General features: G+C 40.2%; 1 protein-coding gene across 2 annotated transcripts in view; it reads left to right on the top strand.

Moving 5' to 3' along the window:
- The window catches only part of hivep3b (HIVEP zinc finger 3b), a 65,348-nt gene extending 41,552 nt beyond the window's left edge, over nt 1-23,796 (top strand). For both annotated transcript variants that reach the window (XM_030157391.1, XM_030157392.1), the window contains 8 exons: nt 3,227-5,567; nt 6,053-6,339; nt 6,559-8,583; nt 10,930-11,075; nt 16,412-16,587; nt 16,705-16,806; nt 19,762-20,408; nt 22,202-23,796. In XM_030157391.1, coding sequence (XP_030013251.1) covers nt 3,569-5,567; nt 6,053-6,339; nt 6,559-8,583; nt 10,930-11,075; nt 16,412-16,587; nt 16,705-16,806; nt 19,762-20,408; nt 22,202-22,852 — 6,033 coding nt within the window. In that variant the 5' untranslated portion in view covers nt 3,227-3,568 and the 3' untranslated portion in view covers nt 22,853-23,796. The remainder of the gene's footprint in view (nt 1-3,226; nt 5,568-6,052; nt 6,340-6,558; nt 8,584-10,929; nt 11,076-16,411; nt 16,588-16,704; nt 16,807-19,761; nt 20,409-22,201) is intronic.
- Nucleotides 23,797-27,491: the final 3,695 nt, after the last annotated feature.

The raw sequence follows: 27,491 nt of genomic DNA, 5'->3' as shown, positions 1-27,491 counted from the left end.
GACATATGGAGAGAGCAAAAGTGTGGCTCATTAAAAAAAACTGTCAGTATAGCCCTGCCACCACTGGCACCTTAAGCTGCAGTCTTCTACTGTTTATTCAGCCGCTGGATCACTGATTCACACTTCCTTCACTTTCCCACATCTTCTCACTTCATTTTTCACCCCATCCCTCTCCTTCATATGCATGACGCTAATATAACAGGACCTCTGTGCATATCGTTCTCTCATCTCCTCCGTGTTGTGCTGGCTTTGTAAACATTTAAAGTTGCCTCCTCTCCCTTGTTACACAGCAAAAATTGAAGAGTTGAATCAACTCCCACAGAGTTGATTTTAACTCTTTTTCAGAGTTTATATAGGTCCACACTTTACAGAGTTAAATTAACATTTTCTTTGGAGTTAATTATTTAACACTATGCCAGAGTTGCTTTTTTAACTCAGAAACCTGAGTTAACTTAACACTGACTGATTTAACTACCAACACTCACAAGAGTTCATAAATGGACTGAACTTATATAGCACATTTTCTACACCTTCATGGTGCCCAAAGCGCTTTACAATTCCTCACATTCACACACACTCATACAGTGACATCAGTGTCTTGCCCAAGGACACTTCGACACGTGGATAGTCGGAGCCAGGATTCGAACCACTGACCCTGTGGTCATTGGATGACCCGCTCTACCAACTGAGCCACAGCCACCCTTCATAATCTCACCATCCATCCATCCATCCATCCATCCATCCATCCATCCATTATCTTCCACTGCTTCTGGGGCCTGGTCGCGGGGGCAACAGTCTAAGCAGGGATGTCCAGACTTCCCTCTCCCCAGACACGTCCTCCAGCTCTTCCGGGGGGACCCCGAGGCGTTCCCAGGCCAGCCGAGAGACATAGTCTCACCAACGTGTCCTGGGTCTTCCCCGAGGTCTCCTCCCGGCGGGACATGCCCGGAACACCTCCCCAGGGAGGCGTCCAGGAGGCATCCGAAACAGATGCCCGAGCCACCTCAGCTGGCCCCTCTCGACGTGGAGGAGCAGCGGCTCTACTCCGAGCTCCTCCCTGGTGGCTGAGCTCCTCACCCTATCCCTAAGGGTGCACCCAGCCACCCTGCGGAGGAAACTCATTTCGACTGCTTGTATCTGGGATCTTGTCCTTTCGGTCATGACCCAAAGCTCATGACCACAGGTGAGGGTAGGAAAGTAGATTGACCGGTAAATCGAGAGCTTCGCCTCTCGGCTCAGCTCCTTCTTCACCACAACTGACCGATACAATGAGTGCATCACTGCAGACGCTGCACCAATCCGTCTGTCAATCCCATAATCTCACCAACCTGGGTTAAATTAACCCATATGGATTTATTATTTACACTGTCAGAGTTTCTCCTTTAACTCAAACAAAGTTAAATTAACACCATGAAAGTAACAAAAATAACACTCATTTTACTTAATTTTCACTCTGAAAGTAGTGTTAATTTTAATCATAAAAAAGTGAATCCATTAAAAATGACTTAAAATTCAATGTGAACAGGATGATTCAAAGAAAGCTGATGCATTTTTGTAGAAAATGTATTTTTCCTCTTTTTTTCTCTCTGACAGTGACAGTCTGATAGAAATTTCCACAGGCTTGACTAATTCTTTTCATTAACCCCAACTCTGAATGACATTTAAATCACAGTGAGTTAAAACTACACTTTGAGAGTGAAAATTGACTCTCAAATGTTTAACCCTGAGATTTCAACTCTCCAATTTTTGCTGTGTACAACCTCTCATATAGAATGTTGTTGTCTTCTTCATTGTGTCCATCATCAGAGAACTCCAACTGTGAGGTGAACACACGCAGCGTCCTCTGTCAGTTCGCACTCATCTCTGTAGTCTGACAGGTAGGGGTTGCAAGTAGCGTTGATGTCTTTCTCAGATGATGATTGATAATCTGGATGAGCTTTGGCTGGGACTGTCAGCGGTTGGGCACGGCAGCTTAGTGAAAATGTTATGATTGGCCCCATCCATTGCCAGAAAGTGTTTAGATTGGCTGCCGTACAGGAATCCTGTGTCTTGAGCTGAGACAAAGTGCAGGATTTGTAGTAAGTGGGAAATATTACAGTACATACATCTTGATAAAGGAGTAGATTTAATCATGGCTTCATCTCTAAGTCTTCAAGATCACCTAAACTTGGCTCCTCATAAACACAGCTTTAGTGGATGATTAGAAAATATTAAAATGTATCTATCTTGATGAAAGGCTTTACAGTATCATGGCTTCTCCAAAACACTGCACCCTGGTGGCTGTGTAACAGTATGAAGGGCAGAGGCTGAATGCCAGTCGCTGTCAGATTCTTTTATCCACTAGAAAATGCCCCCCTCCTCTTGCCCCCTTTAGCTTTAGTGCCAGATCAGATGAGCATAGACTATATTTCCAACATTTGTTTTGACTCCTTGCCCTGACACTGTGGTCTCCCCTGTTGGTGCCTGTGTTGTGGATAGTGCCTTGCTGGCCCTGAGCTGCTCTGACTCCTGCAGAGTAGACCAGTTCTGGGTCAGATATGATTTAGACATGACTGTGTTGAGGAGTAATCTCAGTTTAAACAGACATTTTTTGTGACTTTTTTCGAATTCAAAGGAAGTTCACAAGCATGTTACAGTAAGTGGAAATGCACAGACGCATAGATGCTCCGTACATAATTCATTGTCCCTTCAGTAAGTCTTAGTATTACAGATCTTCAGTTTATAGGTTTCCAGGAGATGATTGACTGTACATTCTCTGCACGTTAAAACCTGAAGCTAAGACAAAAGAGAGCAACGACATGTCGCTGTTGTTCTAATTACAGCACTGACACCAATGGCACCACATTACACAAAGGAATGTATTTGTGTTTACGATATTATGTCGCATCAGCATAATTTCTAATCATCTGGAATGATTTGAATGATTTTAGCGCTCCTCTCTATACTAACATAAGTTTTTTTTAGAGCTGTATGGTAGGCCCTGGGAATCTTTGTGAATTGTCATCTTCACAAAATCCTGTGTTTTCTTATTTTGTAGTAATATTTGTAATGAGCACTTGGGATCACAGAAGTCAGCAGTGCAGGACCTCCCTGTATTTCTCCTTTATCACATTACTTTTATTTTTGCAAAAGATTATATGAAAGTTCAGTAATAAGCATATAATAGTTGTATTAATGTTTCTATTGTGTGACTCAGTGCTTTCTTCTTTGTGCTCTTTTTCTTCAGACCCATTCAGAACAACTAAAGCTCACAACAGACAAAGGAGATGCAGAAAAGGCCTTGGGAGGTGTGTTAGAATGGCTGAGGCTGGACAGAAGCAGAGCTGTTTTGTACACAGTGATGATCCATCTTTACCTGCATCCATGCACCTTCAGGGCACCTTTTAATGATGCCTCATTTGGTCCTCTTGAATAACTTTTGGCCCACGCTGGAAAAGGCCTTTCGTTTTGATTTAAAACTCAATCTGTTGATGTTCCCCTGCCTCTGACCTTCCTGCTGCCATGCGGTTAGCCCCATGAGGCTCCAGGAGCCCTTCCTTCTGCATCTGTGAGGCCTCCTCCCCACTCTATGGAGGCTGAGCCCAGCCGTGCGGCTGAAGGGGAGTGCTCAGGAAGGCAAGAGCAGCAGCATGCGACAACTGAATCCTCACTAGGATCTTGTCCACCTCAGCAGCCCCAGCAGCCTTCAAACCCTCGTCCTGTACACAGAGCCTTGGGCCGCCTGCAAAATCGTCAACCCAAACGCACAGACCTTCTGCTGCGGTTACAGCAGCAGCAAGCGGTAGCATGGCAGCATTCAGATACACCAGGTCCTTCAGGAGGCAGCTTCCTCTCTTCGGCTTCTTCATCAACCTCACCACTACCCTCTACGTCCTCAACCCGGGGTGAGCATGGTCATAGGGTCCCTTCTCAGTTGAGCCAAGAGGCTGTAGAAGGAGTTGGGTCACCAAGACGAGGGGAGAAGAAACCCCAAAAACCAGGGAAATATGTGTGCTCTTATTGTGGCCGTCCATGTGCAAAGCCCAGCGTTCTTCAGAAACACATTCGCTCCCATACAGGAGAAAGACCTTACCCTTGTGACCCCTGTGGCTTTTCTTTCAAGACAAAGAGTAACTTGTATAAGCACCGCAAGTCCCATGCCCATCGCATTAAAGCAGGTCTGGTGTCCAGTCGTGATGAGCCCAGTTTAAGTGGACCAGAGGGCAGTGGTGTTGGAGAAGAGCCTGAAGAACCCACAGAGGGAGAGAGCACTGAGTCTGAAGAAGAGACAGGACAACACAGGAAATCCTCCACAAAAGAGATGGTAAGCCAACAGAGAAAATCTGGTAAAGAGGTGCTAAGAAGCTCTGATGAGAGCCAAAGGCCTGAAGACTCTCAGGCTGTCAAGCAAAAATTGGCACTAAGGCTTCGCAAACGGGACCCCATGACTTCTCCAGACGACCCTCGTTCCTCCCTCTCAACTTCATCTTCCTCTCTAGGCCCGGGTAGCAAAGGCAGCACTGAGTCTGGTTATTTCTCTGGATCAGGCAGCACTGACCTGTCTCAAGTTAGCCCTCCAAGTGCCAGTGCCAAAACTTACGCTGAAATTATTTTAGGGAAATATGGAAGGCTTGGAGGGCAGCAGCGCAGTCCCCATCAGCAACAGCCTCATTCTTCACTGTCCTCACCCTCAGGAACAGAAGAGAAGGGTATGCCCTTTGCTGTACCCAAAACCCAAGTAATAGAGCACATTACCAAGCTCATCACCATCAATGAGGCAGTGGTAGACACTAGCGAGATTGACAGTGTAAAGCCCAGAAGATCTTCTTTGTCCAGAAAGAGCAGCATGGAGTCACCAAAAATTACTGCCCCTAAAGATCCCTACGCATTTGACCCCAAAGGAGAAGCCCCTGGTCCTAGTGGTTTGAGACATTTCATTAATCCAGAGGGAGGTCCTCCAGGTGTACAGGAGCTGTCAACAGTGCCTCTGCTTAGAAGCCACTCAATGCCATCATCTACCAGCCAAGGAGAACCCTCCACCTCTGGCACCATGTCTCCGAGAAGTTTTCGTCTTTGCCAGTCATTTGATGAGCAGCAAGCAGTGGTGGCAGAGATGAGGGTCAGCCATGCTCAGCGTATGCTCCGACGCCAGCCTGCCATTGAAGTTCCCCTGGGAGCAGAACAAATGCTGGAGGAAGCCAGTCCCCCATTGTCCTCATCAGCAAGAGGCACTGATAGAGCCAGACAGCCAAAACAGCAATCACAACAGCAACTGCAACACAGTCCCAGCTTGTTTGAATGTGAAGCATGTGGGTCCCTCTTCCAACACAGTGAAGGCTATGAGGCCCACAGAGCCACCTGCCCTGGACAGCAAAAACTGGAACAAGAGACCGGAGATAGCAGTAAAATGTGCAGGGAAGACCGCCCCCAGATGATGATGCACTATAAGTTTCGAGCGCTGGCCATGGCTGTCAGGAAAAGAAGAAAAGAGGAGAGTTTGGAGGAGGATCCTCCCAGTTCTGGGTCTGTAGCCATGTCAGGCCTTACTTCAGTGCCAACCAGACCGGAGCACAGCCAGGCCCACTCAGGTTTGTTATTGTATTCCTTCAGGATCAAATACATTTCTAGTAAGACCATCCTGTAACTGCAACAAATGTGGTTTCTCTCATGTATACTATGATAACTGACATTCATGAACTTATAAAGAAATACAGGCACACATACTGTATATATAACTTTTTAACAATCAAGTGTAATCAAACTTTTTCAACATGTCAGTACAAGTTCTTTATAAGAAGACTCCAAATAAAAAAATTCCAACTACTAGCAAAAGAAAATGATTCAATTTTACACTGATTAAATTCCTTAGTAAAGAAGTTAAGTATTAATAAAATACAATAAATAAATACAAGTATGAATATTAACAAAATAAATAGTTTATATCCATATCTACAGAACAGTAAACAGTAACCAAGAGAATGTCATGTGATTATTCCAAAACATAATTTATACAATATATAATTATCTTGTACATAATAGCTGATCTGTTGTTTTTGTAAAATTTTTTTTCTAGGTGTTTCTTTACATACTGAGCCAAAACAACAACAGCAGGACAGAAAGGGCGTGTCTGTTATCCAACACACAAGCTCTTTTGAAAAGCAAGAGAGTATATCCATGGAAAGTCAGGAACCAGACCTCAGAGAGAGTCAGCAAACACAACAACCTGAGCCAAAACCATCACCCTCTACAACTCGCCTCATCCGCCAGCCAAACATCCAAGTGCCAGAGATTCTTGTTACCGTGGAGCCTGATGCTGACATGCCATCTGTGTCACCACCAGTGACAGCATCTTTATCCAAGGTACATCGTATTTATTTTTGCCAATTCTGTGCCATTTAACACCCCTGTTTTTTATGTTTATGTGTTTCAAGTAGCTCCTCATAAAAAGTATGGTTAAATGGAGAAGATGTTTTTTTTTTTTACTTTTAACTTCACTTAAAATAAATATGAGCAGGTAAGCAGTTAATTTTTCTTGCGTCACATACAAGATTAAATTAGTAAACTGTTAATCTGTCCTAGGAGGCAGAAAGAGTGGAGGAGTTCCAGTGGCCTCAGCGAAGCCAGACTTTGGCCCAGCTCCCTGCAGAGAAACTGCCACCCAAGAAGAAGAGACTCCGCCTGGCAGAAGCAGCACAGTCCTCCGGGGAGTCTAGCTTTGAGTCTCCGTCTCTGCCTCGCAGCCCCAGTCAAGAGAGCAACATTTCCCACACTTCAAGCCTTTCTGCTTCTTTTGAAGACTCAGCGAGATCTGAGCCTGTCGTCTGGGTCTCCAGTAGCCAAAGCTCCCAGATGTTGATGGTGCCATCTGCTGCTCACCAACACCATCAAAGCCACAAAGAAATGAGGCGCTCAGCCTCAGAACAAGCCCCAGCCAGCCCCCAACAAACAGAACAGACCTCTGAGATCAGGAGTAAGTCTTTTGACTATGGGTCCCTGTCCTCTCAGCAGTCCGCCTCCTCCTGGAAAGAACGGAGAAAGTGTCTTCTTGTAAAACATGCTACCTTAGGGGAACCAGAGCAGGAGGAGGGGGCTGGTGTTTCTCAGTTATCCAGAGTAGATAGTCCAAAGCCCGGGCCTTCACACTCAAGCCACCCTCCTCTCTACTCTACAGATGAAAGCTCCCGGTTCAGCCTGGAAACCACAGGGAAAGCTTTACAACTATTGCCGCCACAAGTCCTTCCACTGTCTCAGGACATTCTCCCTTTGCACCCTAGAGGTCAGCAAGTGTTCCCCCAAGAATCACTAGCCCATCTACTTCCAGTCACCACCGCCATTTCTGAAGTACTATCCCACCAAATTGTCCATAGAGCCTATTTACATTCACAGTCAGCACCTCCACCTTTACAGATACATCCCACACAGATCCACATGGCAGAACGGCTAGGTATACCACTCCATCATCTTCCATCTTTAGTTCCTCTCCAGTTCTCCTCCAGGGCTGGAGCCAGTCCGTCTTTGTATTTACCTGTTCCATCAAGACCTACAGAATACACCCCCTCTCCTCCTGTTACTCTAAACAGACAGCTGTCTCCTGCTGTCACCCAGCAATCACTTGTAACCATTTCTTACCATGACACACGGCCAGTTATTGCCACCTGTCTTGCACAGCTCACTCCAGTAATGTCCCTTGTGGTTCCAGTGCGCCTCCAGACCCACATACCTACCTACGCCAGTGCCATGTATACTACCCTTTCCCAAATCCTGGCCTCCACCCGTTCCCAGGAGCCAATTTCTTGCTCATCTATGGTCATTATGAGCCACATGGAACGGGACAAGATGCAGAGGTCCTACTTAAAGGTCCCCTCCCCTGATGTCAAAAGTCTCTTTCCACTTTCATTGTCTGCGGAGCTGGCCTCAGGATCTGAGGAGGGTTATGGTCCACTGGGAGCTGGAGGAAGTAAACGCATGCTTTCACCTGCAGCCAGTCTTGAGCTCAGTACAGAGGCCCAGCGTCACCAGAAGAGGGTGAAAGAGGAAGAGGGGGGGGGGCAACATAAAGCCAGAGAGGAGGAGGATGTAAGAGAGACGGCTTCAGAGGGGAGAGAAAGTAAATCCACTGGGAGGAAACTGGAAGAGGAAGAGGACAAACATCTCAAGAGTGTAGAGGTGACAACTGTGAAAGAGGAGGAGAAACAGGAGCAAGTACTAAAGAAGCATAATGTGGAAGAAAAACAGGAGGAGAGGGAATCAACTGAGGGAACAAGTCAAAAAAAGGAAGAGGTGCTGGTTATGGAAGTGAGGGGTGAGAGACCAACCACCCCTTCTTATCCAAGCCTCCACACCTCCACCTCAGTCAACTGGTGCTACCTGAACTATGTCAAACCCAACCCGTCTGCACAGCGGGACCCCAGAACATCTGTTTATTCTACCTGGAGCGTCAGTGCTCACAACCCCAACCTGCCTGGCCTAAGCACTAAGGTGGCCTTGTCTCTGCTGTGCTCGAAACAGAAACACAGCTCAGAGACGTACACGATGGCCACAGCCCCCAACCCAGCGAAAAGTAAAGTGGCCCCGGCTGGCAGCAGGACCCCACGTGTGTCAGAGGTAAACATAACCACAATACAGTATACCTATATCCACTTATGTAGGCCTTATGTGTTCTCTGCATCCCTCAGTGAAAACAATAGTGGATGATTTTAACAGCAGATTCACCACTTCCTGTAGTGCCTATCACAATTAAAGCTTTTGATCTAAGTATTGAGCTTAAAAGGAAGAATATACAAAGACCACTTATAGACAACCTAATGAAATGAACTATTGCACTTGATAAATTATAGATTTCTCTCATTTTACCATTGTTGGAAATGTTTGATATAAATACATATACCAAAATGGATATGCTTGGCCATTTATAGATATTTTATTCCAGAAACTTGATATTTATTTATTTATTTATTTATTTATTTAGTTAGTTAGTTAGTTAGTTAGTTAGTTAGTTCATGGTTGTGCATTTCATCAGTAAACATTCAATAATCATCAAGTAAACAAACATGTACACACCCATGCTCGAAAAGGAGCAGGATGAAGAAAATCGTATATTTCCTGCCCCCTTCTAAATAATAATAACCTTAATGGTTAGCCATACACAACTAGCTATAAAATCATACTGTATAAAGTCAGAAAAACCAACTAAATGCATCCAAGATAGTACCAAATGAATACAAAACCAAGTGCAAAACTACATGTCCAGAAAGTACAAAACATAGGTAAATATAAACCTGATGAAATGATGCGAAAACATTTTACCAGTCCAAAATAAGTGAATAAATATGTCACAAAATGCAAAACAAATACGAAGCCAAATGTAAAACTTATAACTGTTCATATAATCTCATTGTTCTTTTTTTATACACATTTTTCAGTTGGAATATGTTTTTACAGTCCTTCAGCTCATTATAAAGAGAATTCTAGAGTTTAACACCAACCACTGATACACACATCTGCTTCCAAGTTGTCTGTGCACACTGGTGGTATATGTTTCTTTTTAAGAAAACAAGAAACTGGGTAAAAGTATCTTAACTTGTGGTTTAATTATTTAGACCTCAAGTCAGGACGCTTTAGACTTAACCCATGAAGACCCAGTGCTACTTTTATAGCAATTACAAAAATGTTTTTTTCTCTGTATTTAACCTTTTTTAAGTGTTTTATCACTATTTTATTATGATATTATCCTCTGCATTTTGTGTTTTTGTAAGTGAAAATCATGTATTTCCCTATATTTAATTCACCAATCATGTAGGTCTTCATAAAAGCTCAGATTAAAGTTTAGGGTTATAGAGAAAACTGAAGAAAAAGTGACTTTAACAGCAAAGATATGTGTCTCCATCCACTGTCATTTGCCAAACTGGTGATAAATGACAGTTTTTTACTGGAAAATCAGTGTTGTAGAAGATCACGGTGTTTCCACGTTCACTACAAAGCCTCTGAACATCCAAGTGGGTCATATCTGATGACCATGAAAAGATGACAACCTGCATTTTACACCAATTATTTACATGTCTTGATAGGTTTAGTGCACAGGTGTCAAACATGCAGCCCGGGGGCCAAATCCGGCCTGCCAAAAGGTCCCATCTGGCCCATAGGATGAATTTGTGAAATGCAAAAATCACACTTAAGATATTAACAATCAATGGTGTAAAAATCATTTTAATTCAGGTTCCACATACAGACCAATTAGATCTTAAAAGGGTCAGACCAGTAAAATAGTGTCATAATAACCTATAAATAATGACAACTGCAGATTTGATCTTTGTTTTAGTGTAAATAAGTAAAATTACATGAAAATGTGTACATTAACAAACTATCCTTTTACAAACAAATGTGAATAACCTGAAAAAAATATGAACAATCTGAAATGCCTTAAGAGAAGTAAATGCAATTTTAACAATATTCTGCATGTTACTAAATGTTTTGTGGATTTGTAATTGTAATGTAAGTTGTAACGCACATGTGTAAATGATAAACTGATAAACTGAGGCAGAATATTGTTAAAAATGCACTTTTTTTTCTTAAGACATTTCAAGTTGTTCATGTTTTTCAGAATTTTAAGGAAACGTTGTAGATGCAAACATTACAATGTAATTTTACTTTTTTCACTGTTATTATTTTACTGGTCCGGCCCATTTGAGATCATATGTGGCCCCTGAACTAAAATGAGTTTGACACCCCTGGTTTAGTGGATCAGAAATTATGAAACATTTTAGACCGGTAGATGACTTTGGTCTTTATGGGTTAAAGATTCTCTGCTTTGTGGTCGGCATGTTTTCTCTCACCAAACCTCTGACGACTGCAAAACAGTTAGCTATACACAACTTATTTACTTTCCAACCATGTTTTAGACATTTTATTTTAACTTATGTTGGATTTTTTTTGTCTGTTTCTTGAGTGTAGATACATGCCACCCCACCCAGCAGCCTCACTGAAGTGAAGGATCAACCACATCATGAAAAGGAGGAGCACAAAGCAAAAAGAGAAGAGGAAGAACCTTCCACGTCCAAACAGGGTGAACCGTCTCGTGTTCGCATCTTTGAAGGCGGGTAAGAACAACAGGGAGACTGTATTCTATTTTAATATTTGAGAATAATGACTGTGCCTCATTACGCAAGTAATCTGTTCTTCTGTTACCAACTGACGCCCGATGACAGCAAAACAGCAACTATAGGGAGCAGACAAGAGCGCACAGAAAATACAGTAACAGATGGGAGGCAGTGAGGCCCGCAGGGACTTCATTTGTACCTGCAGCCAAGCTTTTTCCTCTCACTGCTGGCATGGATGTCAGTGTTTTAGAAGTGGAGAGTTAGTAATGTCTGTTGAAGGGGAAAACACTCTAACTTCACTTGGTGTGTTGCTCATTAGTACCTGTTTTTACGCCAATATAAATTACTGAGAGTATATAAAGGCATAGTATGAAGCGAACTGCATACAGTTGTATACAGGGTGGGGAAGCAAAATTTACAATGAACATTTAGTTGTTTTTTCTCAGCAGGCACTACGTCAATTGTTTTGAAACCAAATATATATTGATGTCATAATCATACCTAACACTATTATCCATACCTTTTCAGAAACTTTTGCCCATATGAGTAATCAGGAAAGCAAACATCAAAGAGTGTGTGATTTGCTGAATGCACTCGTCACACCAAAGGAGATTTCAAAAATAGTTGGAGTGTCCATAAAGACTGTTTATAATGTAAAGAAGAGAATGACTATCAGCAAAACTATTACGAGAAAGTCTGGAAGATACTATTCAAGAAGAATGGGAGAAGTTGTCACCCGAATATTTGAGGAACACTTGCGCAAGTTTCAGGAAGCGTGTGAAGGCAGTTATTGAGAAAGGAGGACACATAGAATAAAAACATTTTCTATTATGTAAATTTTCTTGTGGCAAATAAATTTTCATGACTTTCAATAAACTAATTGGTCATACACTGTCTTTCAGTCCCTGCCTCAAAATATTGTAAATTTTGCTTCCCCACCCTGTACCTCTGACTGTCGTATAGGTGTGTTTGCATGCGATTGTCATTACCTGCTATACACACCATGCACATATTAACATATTTGTGCTTTCCATAAAAGTCTGAGTGATGTTTTCCAGTGCAGCCTGTCTCCTCGCAAAGTTTATTGTGGAAATTTGTTCACACTGTAGCACATGTGGAAATACACAAGATGGAAAATCACAATAGGAGAATGAAAGTAAAAGGGTTAACAGTGAATTTGGATTTTTAGAGCAGACAGATCATCTTTATACCCTTAATATGGATTATGTGTGTTTTTCTAATATGCTTGTGTCTGTGTATGTATGTGTGTCAGCAAAATACACATCAAGGCTTGTGTTTTGTGTTAATGTGCATCCTGATTGAGTGTGAAGGAGTTGTCTGCTTAAAAGAAGATAAGGCAGTAATTACCAGTGCTCATCATTTGCAGCTACACATTACACACATTTAAGAAGTGATTTTCCATAAACAGCCTACAGCTCTCTCTCCCCTGTTTTGTCTCGATCATACCACTCCTCTCCTATTCACGCATCTTATTTAGTGACAGTAGAGTACCAACTATGTTTTATTTTCTTCTTATTCACTCCCCACCATCAACTCAGTGTCCTTTGACATTCTGTGTATCTGTGCTTCTTCTATATTTTCTCCATGCATCATGCAAAATAAGCACAGTGACCCACTCTGGAAAATGCCTTGTACTGTGACTCTTTTAGGATTTAACATCCCCATCTCCCTCTTCAATTCACAACTGTGCGCTCATTTTATTTTGCAGAACAAACAACACTTTTATATATTAATATTCATCGTGCCACTTTGTTTATGTTCCAGAGACAGTGATGATTTCATCCAGGTCCAATTTCAGAGATGCCAAAGGGGCTGGCTGCCAGGCTCTCTGGGGTGTATTAGTATGACACACCTAAAGAAACAGATACGGGATAAAGGCAGCTTTCTCCACTACTAAGCATAGCACAGTGGCAGCAGAAGTCAGTGGAACATCAGCTTTAATCCCTCTCAAACGGCACAAGATTAACTGTTTCTCTCTTGTTTCTGTTAAAACATATAGATTGATTTCAGTGTGCGCAGTTAACTTTGCAGATTTGTATAATATAATACTGTAACTATGCTGATGAAATATGTGTAACCTCTCCTTTGAGCAAAGTTGTGTTAGGAGGATTAGCCGTGTCAAATGTCTTTCTGGCCAAATGGTGATTGAAGTATTTTGCTTCAGTACCTGAGGTATTGCCTTTTATTGCTGTTCAGCTGCTGCCTCTTTGAAATTCAGTGGCCTTATCAGTCAGTCACCGTCTGGTTGGAAGCAGTATTCTCTATAACAATATGCCACGGTGGTCATAAAGCTACAGAACAAGCGAGGGCAGCTTGTCGGTTGAGTTTACTGAGAGACGTGCTGCTGATTTAACGCCCAATGTGTGAAGTGCAACTTCAGTCTTGTTTTTCCTGAGATGCGGGAGGATATTTTTAGCAGTGACAAGAAATACATGCCAGCGAACAGTAGCCAGTCACTCAATGAATGCAGCACAATGCCACAGTTGAGCCTATTTTACAGTCATGTAACAATTTGTTATGATTTGCTGTTGTTGGTTCTGCCATACAACAGGGCGCATTCACAGCTTGGGCTCTTGTTGATGTGGTGTGTGTCCTGTAATTAAACACAGGCTGTACACACTGGATGTTTACAATTCAGAATGTTTTGTACATCCCTTCATGAGTGGTGAGCGCAGATAGAGTTTTTCATAGCGGACAATTCACTCAAATATAAATTATCTGCGGTCCACTGTGTCCACAAATAGCCCATGGGCAAACATCAAGATTGTGTATAAACAATGTTTTTATAGACCAGACCTAAATGTGTTGCTTGATTTTTATATATAGTGTCTATTTTCGGTTGTTGGCCGTAGCCAGGCTTCCCTTCCCTCTCTTAAGTCGCTGCTGTTGTTGGCAGGGCCACAGCACAGCAGAATGGATGTTATTCTCTGTGTGCCCAGGCGGCTGCTGAGACTGAGTGCTGCTGGGGTTTTGGTGGGGCTTCCCCAGCCCGCCTCCATAAAGACAGCCTTGTTTCCTCGTTTGACTTGTATGTGCAAATGTTTTTGGTGTATTGGCGTGCATGTATTTGCACTTCCAGTCACTGCCAACATTAAAGCTGCTCTAATCAATACTCTGACATATTCAGTGTATCAAATGTCTACATATAATGTGAAAGGACTCATTTGATTTGACAAATGCAGAAAATCATCATCTGAGCAAGTCCTTCTCTGCTCTTCTATACACTGATTCAGCCTCTTCGTTGTATTTTGTTTTTCACTGCTTCAACAAAAATATGCTGATGCCTGTTTGCTTCCAAACAGCAAAATAAGTTAGCTAACCAGTTAACCAGGTACCATCTAGCTGGTTAGACCTGATATTTTTCAAAGCACTGGGTGGAGATGAAAACTGAGCTGAAACCAGAACTAGAACTCGGAGTGAATTCTAATGTTGCTGATGTGATATTAGAGGACACAATAAGGCTTCAGGCTGTTTCTTTTCTTTTTTTTTTTTTTTTTTTGCTGACACGATAATGACTTATAATTGTCATACAAATGAGTGGGATCAAGCCATTTACGCCAGGATTATAGTATAAGCCTAACAATAGTTTAGTTAAGCCTATACAGTTCACATAATGACGGAGAAGAGCCATTTATTGTGGCTCTTGAATACTGGGAAAGAAAAACTGCTAGGTGCCTTTCAGGGTTTGTAAAGAAAAACTAAATAGGGCAGATTTGACATAAATAATGTGAATGATTCTGTTACTGAAAAAAAAAAAAACTAATAAAAGTTACTGGAATAAGGTGCTACAAGTTGGCGCTGAAAGAGTGCCAGTCTGTTCTCAAATGATGGAAAATTATGTGGAAAAATTTATGAAAATAGGATATTTCTATTCCATCAAGCTGTTTTTATATAAGCAAATAAAGATAATTACAGTGATTATTTTGCAGTATTATTGTGATGCACTTAAGGCAGTGTTTTTCAACCTTGGGGTTGGGACCCCACTTGGGGTCGCCTGAAATTCAAATGGGGTCACCTGAAATTTCTAGTAATTGATAAAAATAAAAACTTACTAATAAAAATATATTGTGAGTTGACAGAGGCAATCCCAATCCATAAAAGACATGACAAACTGAAGCTGAAACTGAAGCACTGTGGTTCTGTTTATCTTTCAAATGTTCATTGTGGTTGGTTTCAGATGCTGCAGCTCTTTCATAATTCATAGTTTGAGTTCTTGTTTGTTCAGTGTTAATTGTCAGCCTTGTAAATCCAAGCTGGACTGACTGTACATATCCTGACCAAGAAAAATAAAATTCTCATTTTGTGCAGTAATCTACACCTGGCTTTTCTGCCTCTGTCCAGAATAATATACATTATATAGACTAAATGTAATCTAAAATTAATGTTTATTTGCAACATAGTATAGCAAACTATTACATGATCAAAAACAAATTAATTTTAGCAAAAAAAAAAAAAAAAAGTCTCTGTTTGTATGTCTGGGGTCGCCAGAAATTTGTGATGTTAACTCTTTCAATGCCATGGGCCGATTAAATCGGCTTTACGAAAACAACCTGTAAAGTGCCACGGGCCGATCAGATCGGCTTTGGAGAACACGCCATATTTGTGTACAAACAAACCATCCACCCCCATTTCTTTCTCACATTTCGATGACGTTCTTTCTGTGTCCCCCTTTTGAGACCAGACGGGAATTTGAGGTCACGCGACCAAATAAATTATGCAAATTACGATCAATAATGAATCGGCTGCGTCCGGTGCGTTTTGAATCTAAGGAGCAATCGGTCGGATGTTACCGAGCGGTTTTTGACCAAGGAAGAGCTCGCGTTTCGTTTTCTGCTTGGGAAATTTTATGAATGAATTTATGAATGAAATCATATGCAAATTAGATGGCCATTTTGTAGTAATATCGTAAACACAGCAATCTGTCAAAACAGTCCCATCTGCTAGAAAATGAGTTCTGATGACGATTCAGACTTCGATTATAAAAACGACGCGAAATACTGAAAAACGGCCAAATTCTGTGGCACTTTTAAGGCTTATTAGCCCCTTAACTGTCTGGCACCGAAAGAGTTAAAATGGGGTCACGAGCCAGAAAAGATTGGGAACCATTGACTTAAGGTGTAACAGTGACAGTGACATTTCAAGAAAATACCAAAAAATGTGATGCTATGTTCAGTTTAATTACTGAAATATTTCACAATGCTTGGTAATATGAGACATTTGTTTATGTGTGTTTTAGGAGTAAAATCAGCTGTGCATATAAGAGTAGCCCTAATTTGAGATTCTTTTTGTTTTTTGTTTGTTTGTCGCTCTCTCAGGTACAAGTCCAATGAAGAGTATGTTTACGTGCGAGGTCGCGGCAGGGGAAAGTACATATGTGGAGAGTGTGGTATCCGCTGTAAGAAGCCCAGCATGCTGAAAAAGCACATCCGAACACACACCGATGTCCGTCCGTACATTTGCAAACACTGCAACTTTGCCTTCAAAACTAAAGGTACGAGAACAACTCTGAATTGTGCCAGCTAATTTATGCCCCGTGATCCTGCTCTACCTCTGTCGCAGTCTGGAGGTCGAGGGAAATTTTTAATGTGCTTTTCTTGTTCCTTCCTAGGGAACCTCACTAAACACATGAAGTCAAAGGCTCATGGGAAAAAATGCCAGGCGGTAGGAGTGTCTGAGTCATCATTGGACGAGCCGGAGAGCGAGGAAACAGGTACTTAAGAGAGGATGGGGAGGCATTTCACATATTTCCCTTCTACTGTAGAGAAATATTGGAACACAGCTGGATGAACTTGTGCCTGTGAAGAATTGGAGCTGTTCAGTACTGACAGCTTATGCAACACCATGTTCTATTCTCCTCCCTTTGGCCTTGCATAAGAAATATAAAAAAGTATAAGATAAATAAATGAAGAACACAGAGCATTCCTCAGTCTCCTGATGCTGTTGCTGCAGTTTGTACACCTTGTTCTCAAGGATTGTGTGACAATACACATTCCGACACTTCAGTCTATCCGCTGTCAAAACCACAAAAATTACCTTACATCCAGCTGCCTCACGATCTGCCCCCTAACCTTCCTCTACTAGACCTCCATCGCTGTCTCTTTTTTGCTGACAGACTACACTCATTACAGCCAAGGACTCACCATTTAAACCGCCGTGCCATTCACAAGGCTGCAGTGATAGTTGTGAATAGAGGCATGGCGCTATTCAATTAAATTCCGGTCTTTTCATCCTCGCTCTATTTATAACACAGGTTTGACGGGTAGTGGGTGAAGTTTGTCAGAAGGATACAGAACACTGTCCTAGCTCTTTGTGCTTGTTCCTGAAAATTGTTCTGTTCATGAGTTTGTACGACTCTCACAATGTGATATTTGTCACGATCATAGACTGACCATACATAATGTTGGGAGGATTGCTTTTAAAATCAGTATACATAAGAATATGTGCTCTTAAATGTAATTTTCAGTATATTATGTTAAATGAGTAAAAGTGTAACATACTCCAAAGGGGTCATATTTTGCTAAACCCACTTTTATTAGTCTTTGGTACATTTCTGTGTGTATTTGGACCCTAATATGTTCAAAAAGTTTGAATTTCAACCCTCCAGGTGCTGCAAAATTATCTTTATATTAATTTGGGCAAAAATCGAGCGAATTTCTAGAACCTGTTTTAATTCCTGCTTAATTTGTTACGTCTATAACTAGTTACGTCACAACATTTGCACATATAAGGTCAAGACTTCCAATGAACATTTCTCCGCGTACGACATAATTGTTTGTCTGCAGCAGCGGTTGTAGTCCATACTGAAAATAAGGGGTGTGTGAAAAAAAAAAAAAAAGCGATTCATATAAAAATCGCGATTCTCATTTACTACGATTCAGAATCAATTTAAAATGTCCCAAAATCGATTTTTAAAAATAAAACAAATTCACCGGCAGTCTCACAGCATTAACGCGGTTAGCAGCTAACACGATTAGCGGTTATTAGTGATTAGCGGCAAGACCGGAGTAGATCATGAGGATCCTTTGCACACCCATAGAATGAAGCAGAAATCATTATGAATCAAATTGTTTTGAATCGAAAATCAATTTTGAATCGAATCATAGCCCCAAAAATCGGAATCGAATTGAGTTGAATCATGATAGAAAAAGATTCCCAGCCCTACTGAAAATATGTCCAAACTTTGAGGCAATTACTTAAAATGTTCAGTTCTTGGTTGTATTAACGAACACAAGTGGCTTAACGGGACAGAGCAGCACAGAGCACAGCCAGCAACCTGAAGGGGGTTGGGCGTGAAGTGGCTCATTTGCATTTAAAGGGCCAGCGCTCAAAATGACCTTTCTGGTGTCATTAGTCGGAAATAGGGTTGAAGATGGACCTGTGGAGTTGAATTAATGAAGAATTCAGACCCAAGCAGAGCATTTACAGTTTATGTAGACCACAGGGAAATGTTTTAAAATGCATAATTCCTTTTTTTTTTTTTTAAAAAAAAAGCAAAATATCATTCCTTTAAACATTGCATTGCCCTGTGTTATTATTACATGTAACAGTGTGCATGAATGTTGCGCTGACACAGCTGCAGAAAATGGACTGAATCCAGGAGTCACACTGAATGTATATCAACACATGTTGTAGAGATGAGAACTAAACTTAACCCTTGAAGACCTGGAACTATTTTTGTGATGACTTCCAAATTAATTTTTCTCTACATTTAACCTGTCCTAAATGATCTATCATCATTTATTATAAAATTAGCCTCTGCATTTTGCATTTTTCTGTGAAAATAAAGTAAATTCCTATATTTAAGTTAGTGACTAATAAGCGTTAGTGACTAAATAGGTCACATCTGATCCTGCGGAAAAGCTAAGATCTTGTATTTTACCTGAACTATTTACATGTATCGATATATGGATTATTATTTCAAAGCTCATTCAACATTTTAGATGAGATTTAGCTTTTGGTTGGTCTTATGTAAAAAGCTTGACAGCCTCATTTTTTGTTGACATTTACTTTCCCAACATAAATTAGAATGAAACAAAATGATGTGAATTTGCATTTCCAAAGGATTTAGTTTAACATTTTGATTCCACTTAATATTTGGAGCATATTTTTCATTTTAATGATGCAAATGCTCCTTTTAAAACATCACCAAAAATGGAGTATTCACCTTTCCTGTTTTCCCACAGCATGTAATGGGTGAAATAAGATAAAACATCAGTAAAAATATTATATGTTTACTGTTCAGCTGAAATGAAACTTTAGTGCCCTGTGTAGCTCATCTTCAATTTATGTGTGGACTTGTACAAAGAATTCTCTTTAGGAAATCTGCTGATTTTAAGAATGTAACAATATTCTGATTACCACCTATTCGAACTGTAACTGTGACATTTGCAAATTTTTATACTACTTCGATATTTTTCAAATTTTACCTTTTCATATAGTATATCTTTGATTTGCACTTATTTTCGATTGCACACTATTTTATATTTTATATTTTTTGAATACATGAATGCATCATTTGTGTTCATTGCACACCTGGTGTAATGACAATGAAACCTATTCTATTCTATTCTATTCTATTCTTTCTATGTACCTGTGTGTTAAAATGCACTGTATATCAGCGATATCATTTTAAAGGATGTGATTGTTTTTCCTTTTTTACAAACAGCAGGAAGTGATGATCGAGTGGCCGGCTCAGAGGAACAGGAAGAGCATCAGTTTTCTGATGTGGAGGAGTCTGAAGATGATGACGACAACGATGATGATGGTGAAGATGAAGAGGAGGAGTCCACATTACATGATGACCCACCTTCTTCCTGCTCCTCAGACACCCATCCTTCCACAGGGGGGCGTTCCACCAGCAGCAGACACTCTCAGCAGGGCACCCCGGACCGAGAACCTGCGGGGCCCAGTCCTGGTTCCAGTCAGGAGCCTTCGCCCAGGGGGGTTTGGTCCAGCAGGAGAGCAGCCTCCCCCTGCAGCAGAAGAGCGCTTTTCTCCCGCCGAGGCTGGAAGGCGCCGAGAGCTTTCTCCCCCAGCAGTGAGAGCTGTTCCCCGAGTCGCAGCCTCTCCCCCCGCCTGGAGCTCAGCCTCTCCCCAAGAACAGACCTGTCCTCACCCAGTCGACATGTCTCGCCCTCCCCTGAGAGAGGACCATCTCCCATCAGGCCTCTTTCTCCTCTTCGTCCCATTTCACCCAGCTGCTATCGGTCATCACAAGGCCGAGCCCCTCCCTCACCACTTGGGGTGCAACGCAGGGCCCCTGGATTTTTGCCCTGGGAGAGTCCAAATATACAGGGTAGTCATGTCAAACAGGTACATTTTTTATTCAATGTAAGCAGAGAAATACGATTGGGCTTCAAAAAGTTTGTGGAAAAAGTACATAGCATGACATGGTTTAAATCACATGGTTTTACACAGATGGACTTAAAAGCTGGTTTCAACACTTGCAGAGGTATATTGACCTACAGGGGTTGGACAAAATAATGGAAACACCTTAAAAAATCAACAAAATATAATTTAATATGGTGTGGGTCCACCGTTTGCGGCAATAACAGCCTCAATTCTCCGAGGTATTGATTCATACAACTTGTGAATTGTTTCCAAAGGAATTTTAAGCCATGCTTCAGTTACTTCAGTTACTTCAGTTAGAATACCCTCCAACTCTTTTAGAGACGATGGCGGTGGAAATCGATGTCTTACTTGAATCTCTAAAACTGGCCATAAATGCTCAATAATGTTGAGGTTTGGGGACTGTGCCGGCCATACGAGATGCTCAACTTCATTAGAATGTTCCTCATGCCATTCTTTAACAATTCTAGCTGTATGGATTGGGGCATTATCATCTTGAGGTGAAGGTGTTTCCATTATTTTGTCCAACCCCTGTAGATGGAGCATATGTTGAAACATAAACTTAACTTAACTGTTCCTTTTCCATGAATGTTTTGAAGCCCCCTTGTAAACACATACATAATATACCATCTGCACAGGACGTGGGCGATAGCAACATGTCCTGCTAGTCGCCATTTCATAAATACCACAAGATTGTGCATTACAGTGTTTGATAGTTTGACTTAAATGCACTAAACACAGTAATCTTTGCAAAATCTTACCAAGATTTAGTAAGTGGTGGTTGAACTTGAAGATGAGTTATGATTTATACTAGTAAAACAACAGTGGCAACAAAAACAACAACTTTAACGCAGCCCAAAAAACAGGAAGTGTCAGCGACTTTCCAGACCAAATGTCCTTATAACTGATTTTAAAGGCACACCGCAACCCTGCACATACCATCAGGGGTGTAAATATAGACAGTGCAGACAGTCGGGTTGCACTGAGGCCCATAGGATGGAGGGGGGGGGGGGGGGGGGGGGTGTCAGAGTTAGAGTAGATCCTACTGTGTTCAGTGAAGACCAGAGAATAATATTAAATTAAACATGGTGCCATTTGCTCTATAGCCTCTTAAAAATGTGAGTCCATTCCTGTCATTGCAGTCTATAATGAAATACAATTTTTATGCTGCGTCAACTATAAAACTGCAAATAAACAAAAATAGACAAGAAACTCTTCAATCAAATGCATGTTTTCCTATTTTGTTTGGATTTTTTATTTTTTTTTACAGTTAAGCAGAGGTGATTTGTGGGCAATTTTATATATGTTGAGGTTCATTGTCATAGTTTTGATCATGTGATAAGATAATGCAACTGGTTTGGGGTTAGCATTGGCGTGCACTTGATCTTATGCCTCTACATGCTGTGCTGTGTTCACAGTTCTGTATGAGTGTGGAAAGCGGTAAATTGGATAAATGTGACTGTAAGTAGTACAGTAACACATCAGTGATTGGTCTTTGGTCATAAGTTCAACTTTATTTATCAGTGCACAGTTATTATATTTGTGTCCTGCTAAGTAATGTGGTTAAATGAAACGTTTTTTATGGTATTTACTTAAAAAAATAGCTCAGTACAATGATCAGTAATTGTATAAATTGACTGAAACTGCTGTGTTGTCCAGCACTAATTTGCACACCCTTCATAGCACAATAGAACAATACCTACAGTTCAAGTAGAGCCTATTCAGCCATAATGATGAACTCTTTGCTCCCTCTACAGGACAAAAGTGGTACAGCAGGGGAAGGGCCCACTTTGCCAGAGACCAGCTTGTTTCCCCCTGCTTTCCGTCTTTCTACTTGTGAGGGTTATCCCAGCCAGCAGCCTGCAGACAACATCTTCAGCCACCTTCCCATGCACTCCCAGCAAGCCAAGGTCCCCTATCTGATGATCCCCATCGGGGGGATACAAATAGTACAAGCCAGACCAAGGTCCCACCCTACCACCCCTTCATCCCCTACGTCTCCCCCGTTGGAGGGGTCCTCACTGGCTAGGTTTGAATTTTACTGGGGCGGGACCCCCAGGACTCAAGGGCTTAGGACTCCTCGAGACCACTGGTCAGAGCACCAGGCAGCAGGAACCAGCCAGTCAGGGCGGTGCAGTCTCAGCACGGCACTAACATGTTCCAAAACAGAGTTGGAGACCACAGACTCAAAGCAATATAGCAGCTCGCATAGCTCCGCCCACACCCACAGGTCTGCTACTGAGACCACCGTCAGAGACAGTCGTTTAAGAGCACCCCTCAGTCTAGCAGCCTCTGTAGCCTCGTGTGCCACCGGACCGCAGCCAGAAGGGGAGGAGCCACCATCAGGTAGTGATGCGGAGGAGGGAGGAGCTAAAGGAGACTCAGCCAGAACAGACCAGAGCACTTAACAGTGTCGACACCTTGATGCTTCATGCATCCCATTTTGCTTTATTGGTTGCTACACTAGTCTTGTTTTTTATTGCTTTGTTTTTATACAGTTTTCAATACTATTGTTAACTTAAATGTTCTGCGGCAATATTCAGGTTTGTTATAAAAATGCACTTTTTTCTTTGTGAAAATGTTTCTGTAAATTTGCATATATATATATATATATATATATATATATATATATATATATATATATATATATATATATATATATATATATCCTGTATCTCTATTGATACTGGTATCCTAATGTCTGTTTAAATATATGTAAAAGAATTATGAATAAATTTGTAAATGACCAAAATCTTTAATCAAAAATAATTCCATTTTTGTTTGTCCAAATTTTGTCCAGTATTACTCAAATTGTAGTTTCTTGTGCCTTTTTCTGTCCAGGTTTGTGTATTGAAATGTACAGTTCAGACTGACAAAGAGGAGGCTGTGAAATTTTTTTATCGCTTTTTTTTCCAAGAGGGTTAATATTTGGTCTTCTGATTGTTTCTGTTTTAAAGGCCATTGCTTTAATGTCAGGGTAACCAAGTTGCAGAGATGTTGAAGGAGGAGCAGAAACATGTTAATGGAAATGCACTGAAGTTCTATTTTTTATTACAAAAGATTTTAGATTAGAATATATCTTTGTACAGGCAAGAACGCTCCTTATTTATTGTTGTTTGATGAAAATGTGCATTATTTTAAAATGTTTTTGTTTTTTTTCTTACTTTTGGTTATTGGAAAAAAGTACTTTTTGTTACATCTGTGTGTCTTTTTCATGATGTTCTTGTGACTTGAATTGGTTACAAAGATGAGGGACGAGTTTGTCTGGTACTGGAGGATCAAGTGCCCTGCAGATTTCACACACAGCAGAATTTCTAGTCATTAAAAAAAAATAAAAATGCACTACACATCACTGAGGTTGTCCCTTTTTTTCCATTTTGCCATCAGTGCAGTTTAGTGTATTGTGACGAATATGTGCCATTATTGTTTTTACTGTGGCGAATGTAAATGTTGAATGATTTTCTGCAGACTACAGATGGAAAAGTTATAAGTATAAAATATGTATAAAATAAGTATAAAAATTTGCTCAACAGTTCACATTAGAGATGGACCACTTTTTTCTTTTGTGGTGTGTCTTTCCATACTTTGTATCCCCCATTTGAATATTATGAGGTGCAACATTAATATTGACAAACTTAAAATTGTCTACTTTTTTTCTTGTAAGCAAGCACTTCTGATTTGAAACGTTAAATAAGTAAGATATGTCATCACCTTCCATTTTTTGACAAAAACCCCTTTTTTTCCATGAATCATCAAATACTCCATTTCTGATTAAGTTTTTTGTGTTTCCTGGAAAATCTTACAAAGATGTTTTAAACAGTTATTTAAGGAAGGTGACAATGTAATAGTTCTGAAACACTCCTACATGGTTTTCACATTTATTTCTTATTTCCTTATTCCTTTGGAAAGATTACAAAAGTTGGGTGGATCATAAGACAAAAAGGCCAATGTCCGACATTAAGATCAGACTGCAGTGTTTACCTTTCATGTGCCAAAGGGTCAAAAAGCAAAATCTAAACTCTTGTTGTCACTATGGTACTTCAGTGAGATTAGATATCAGGACTGTTTTGGGGTGTTTCCTTCTTTTTGCATCAACCATAATGTTATATTGTTTTATTCTATGTATTTTGTTGTATAAGCCTGGCATAACCTGTGTTCTTTAATCTACCGTCAATAGAAAGGTTGGCTTCACTTCCTGCTTTCTATTATATCACCACTCAAATACCTTACACACCCTGAAAATCAATTTTGACTCTATCTGAACTTTATGGTTGACAATATGAATGAAAAGTGGGTTACATCTCTAACTATAATTCCCCTTTTTTATGACAGACACAAACATTTATCACCTTTATAGTCTTATTTGGATTCCGCCATCCCACCTGCAACATTCCTGCCATTTGCAACTTCAGGTGTTCTTCTAGGAGTATAAAACAATATTCACATAAACATGGTTTCCCAGCAGTGCTCTCTGTTCGCTTAACTAGTCTTCTGCACAACACATAACGGCACAGCGAGACGTGGATTACATAAAGCTCACTTGGGCACAGAGTGTGTTGACAAGGAGCCCAGAAATGATTGCTGCCGTGACTTCATATTAAAAAAAAAAAAAAAAAAAGGTTTGAAAACAGACAAAAGGGAGGTATGACTATTTTTAGGATCTGATAATCAGAAATAGTTTAGAGTGATGATCTACCCTCCTCTTACAAAGCCTGTGCACATTACACAATTGAGTCCGAGGCTATTTTAAGGGAGGAAAACCGAGGAGGTAACGTTGCTAATTAAAAATAAACACCTCCTGGAGGACAGAAGCCTGCACAGACATGTTGTCTGAACAGTGGGTTGTGTCAGAATTAGAGGAGACTCTCCAGCTTTTCCTCTCACTTGCATCACTGACTGTTATTTGCTCTTCGTTTTTTGTTGATGGGGCTGCTTAATGTGATGTGATGCCTGTGGAGAGGGGCACATCTGTACTCCTGAGGGAACTTTACTCATAACCTCTGGTGCAGGAATGTGCTGAAATATCTACACTGTTGTGATACAGTTTGACAGACTCATCACCAACAAAAGGAGCAATCCTGTTTTCTCATCTTGTACATTATTTATTAACACTAATATAGCCCATCATAAAGAATAATATAATACATTTTCCTCTGAGAATCTGGTAGAAAAAGACATACAAGTCCTTAGTTTTGCTTTAACTTGGTCCACTTTTTCCACATTTTCATGTTTCTTTGACTTTTACCTGAAGTCCCTTTAACCCTTTCATGCATAGTGGTCACTACAGTGGACAGCTATTCTCCAGCTGTTCTCTTATATTATATTATATTATATTATATTATATTATATTATATTATATTATATTATATTATATTATATTATATTATATTATATTATATATTATATTATATTATATTATATTCATGAGTTTTGTTGTTTTAGTTCCACATCAGCCAACACAGTGGACGCTTATGCAACACCCCATACATTATAATTCATACCGTGACTGTTCCTGTTCTTGATAAACCTGATCTACAGTAACATATTTGAGTTTAAATCAATTGCTAATTGTTAGCAATTGAGTAATAACTAGTATTTTAGTATGTTAAAATGTGAGGAAACATCAGATTCACAGCATTAAAAAATTATTTTATTTCATAGTTTTCACACAGTATGCCAGTAAATACATGTTTCTTTGCTTCAAAAATTAAACACATGGTGTCCAGCTGAGTGGAGATTTTTGTAACGCCATGAAAAGTAGATTCATAAAAAAAATTTCAATCACATTGTTTTTTTCATGCCTAAAGAGGCATAAAAACATTCAGGAAAAAAATCTTGATTTAGGTAATCATAATTCATGCATGAAAGGGTTAAAGACACACTGTCATTTGAGCTATGTATGGCAAGACTATTTATTTATATTGCACAGTTCATGCACAAGGTAATTCCAAGTGCTTTACAAAAATAAAAGACAAGATATAAATACACTGATTTATAGCATATATAGATTAAAAACAGTAAGATATAGTATTTTAAACAGAATGTTAAAAAATTTAAATACCTAAAATAAAAAGAAAAGAGTGCAGATAAAACCATTTCAGTTGGCATATGCAGAGCTAAATAGAAATGTTTTCAACTTGGCCTTAAAAAATTCTTAATATCATGACATGCAGTGGCAAGACAAAGTATACAAACCCTTTGAAATGTCCTGGTTTTCTGCAAGAATCGGTCAGAAAATATGAGATGATCTCCATCTAAGTCACAAGTATAGACAAACACAATGTTCTTAAGCTAATATCACACAAACCATATAATATTGAATATCTCTGTTGAACACAGTTGTGCTATTAAACGTTCATATTACTGCTAAAAAAGTAAGAGAACCCTTGGATGAAATAACCGATTGAACCTCCTTTGGTTCAGGAGGATTTTTGGACCATTCATACCTACAGAAGTGCTGCAGCTCTGCTGTATTCTTATTTAAATAGACAAAATAAACTCAATTAACCACGTCAAGTTCATCTTACTCAATAACCCCGTATTGCTTTAGTGTATATCCAGGTCATTCACTGAACTGAACCATATCACATAAGTTTAATGTAGGCTTCATACATAAAAAGAAAGAAACCCAATTAAGTTTAAGTCACTTAAGTCCCTGTTGTACAATATACTTCAGTCTATTGAGTAAATTGTATGAAAACTGGTTTACTAAAATCTACTTAACTAAGTTATGTGGAACCACTTGAAACAGCATTTTTAAGTAAATCCAACATATCTTTTATTTGAGTGTATGACGTCTGGTGTAGGTCATTTCTAACCAAACAAACTAACTTATTAATTTGATTTCAGTGCTCTTATATTTGTTTTTTTTTGGTCATGTACCACTCCCAGGTACAAATGAATGCTCAAAGTGGCAAAAAGGGAATGATATAATTAATTCATTCATCAGACGGTAGACAATTGTCAATTGTTGTCTGTGAGAAGTAACATTAAAACCAAATCTGAATGTGTTTTTACAGCAGTGCATGAATGTAGGCAGCCATTTGA

The sequence above is a fragment of the Sphaeramia orbicularis genome, chromosome 16 (genome assembly GCF_902148855.1).
Source record: "Sphaeramia orbicularis chromosome 16, fSphaOr1.1, whole genome shotgun sequence".
Classification (NCBI taxonomy): Eukaryota; Metazoa; Chordata; class Actinopteri; order Kurtiformes; family Apogonidae; genus Sphaeramia; species Sphaeramia orbicularis.
Note: the sequence above shows the minus strand (reverse complement) of the source record. Positions and strands in the feature narration are given on the sequence as shown.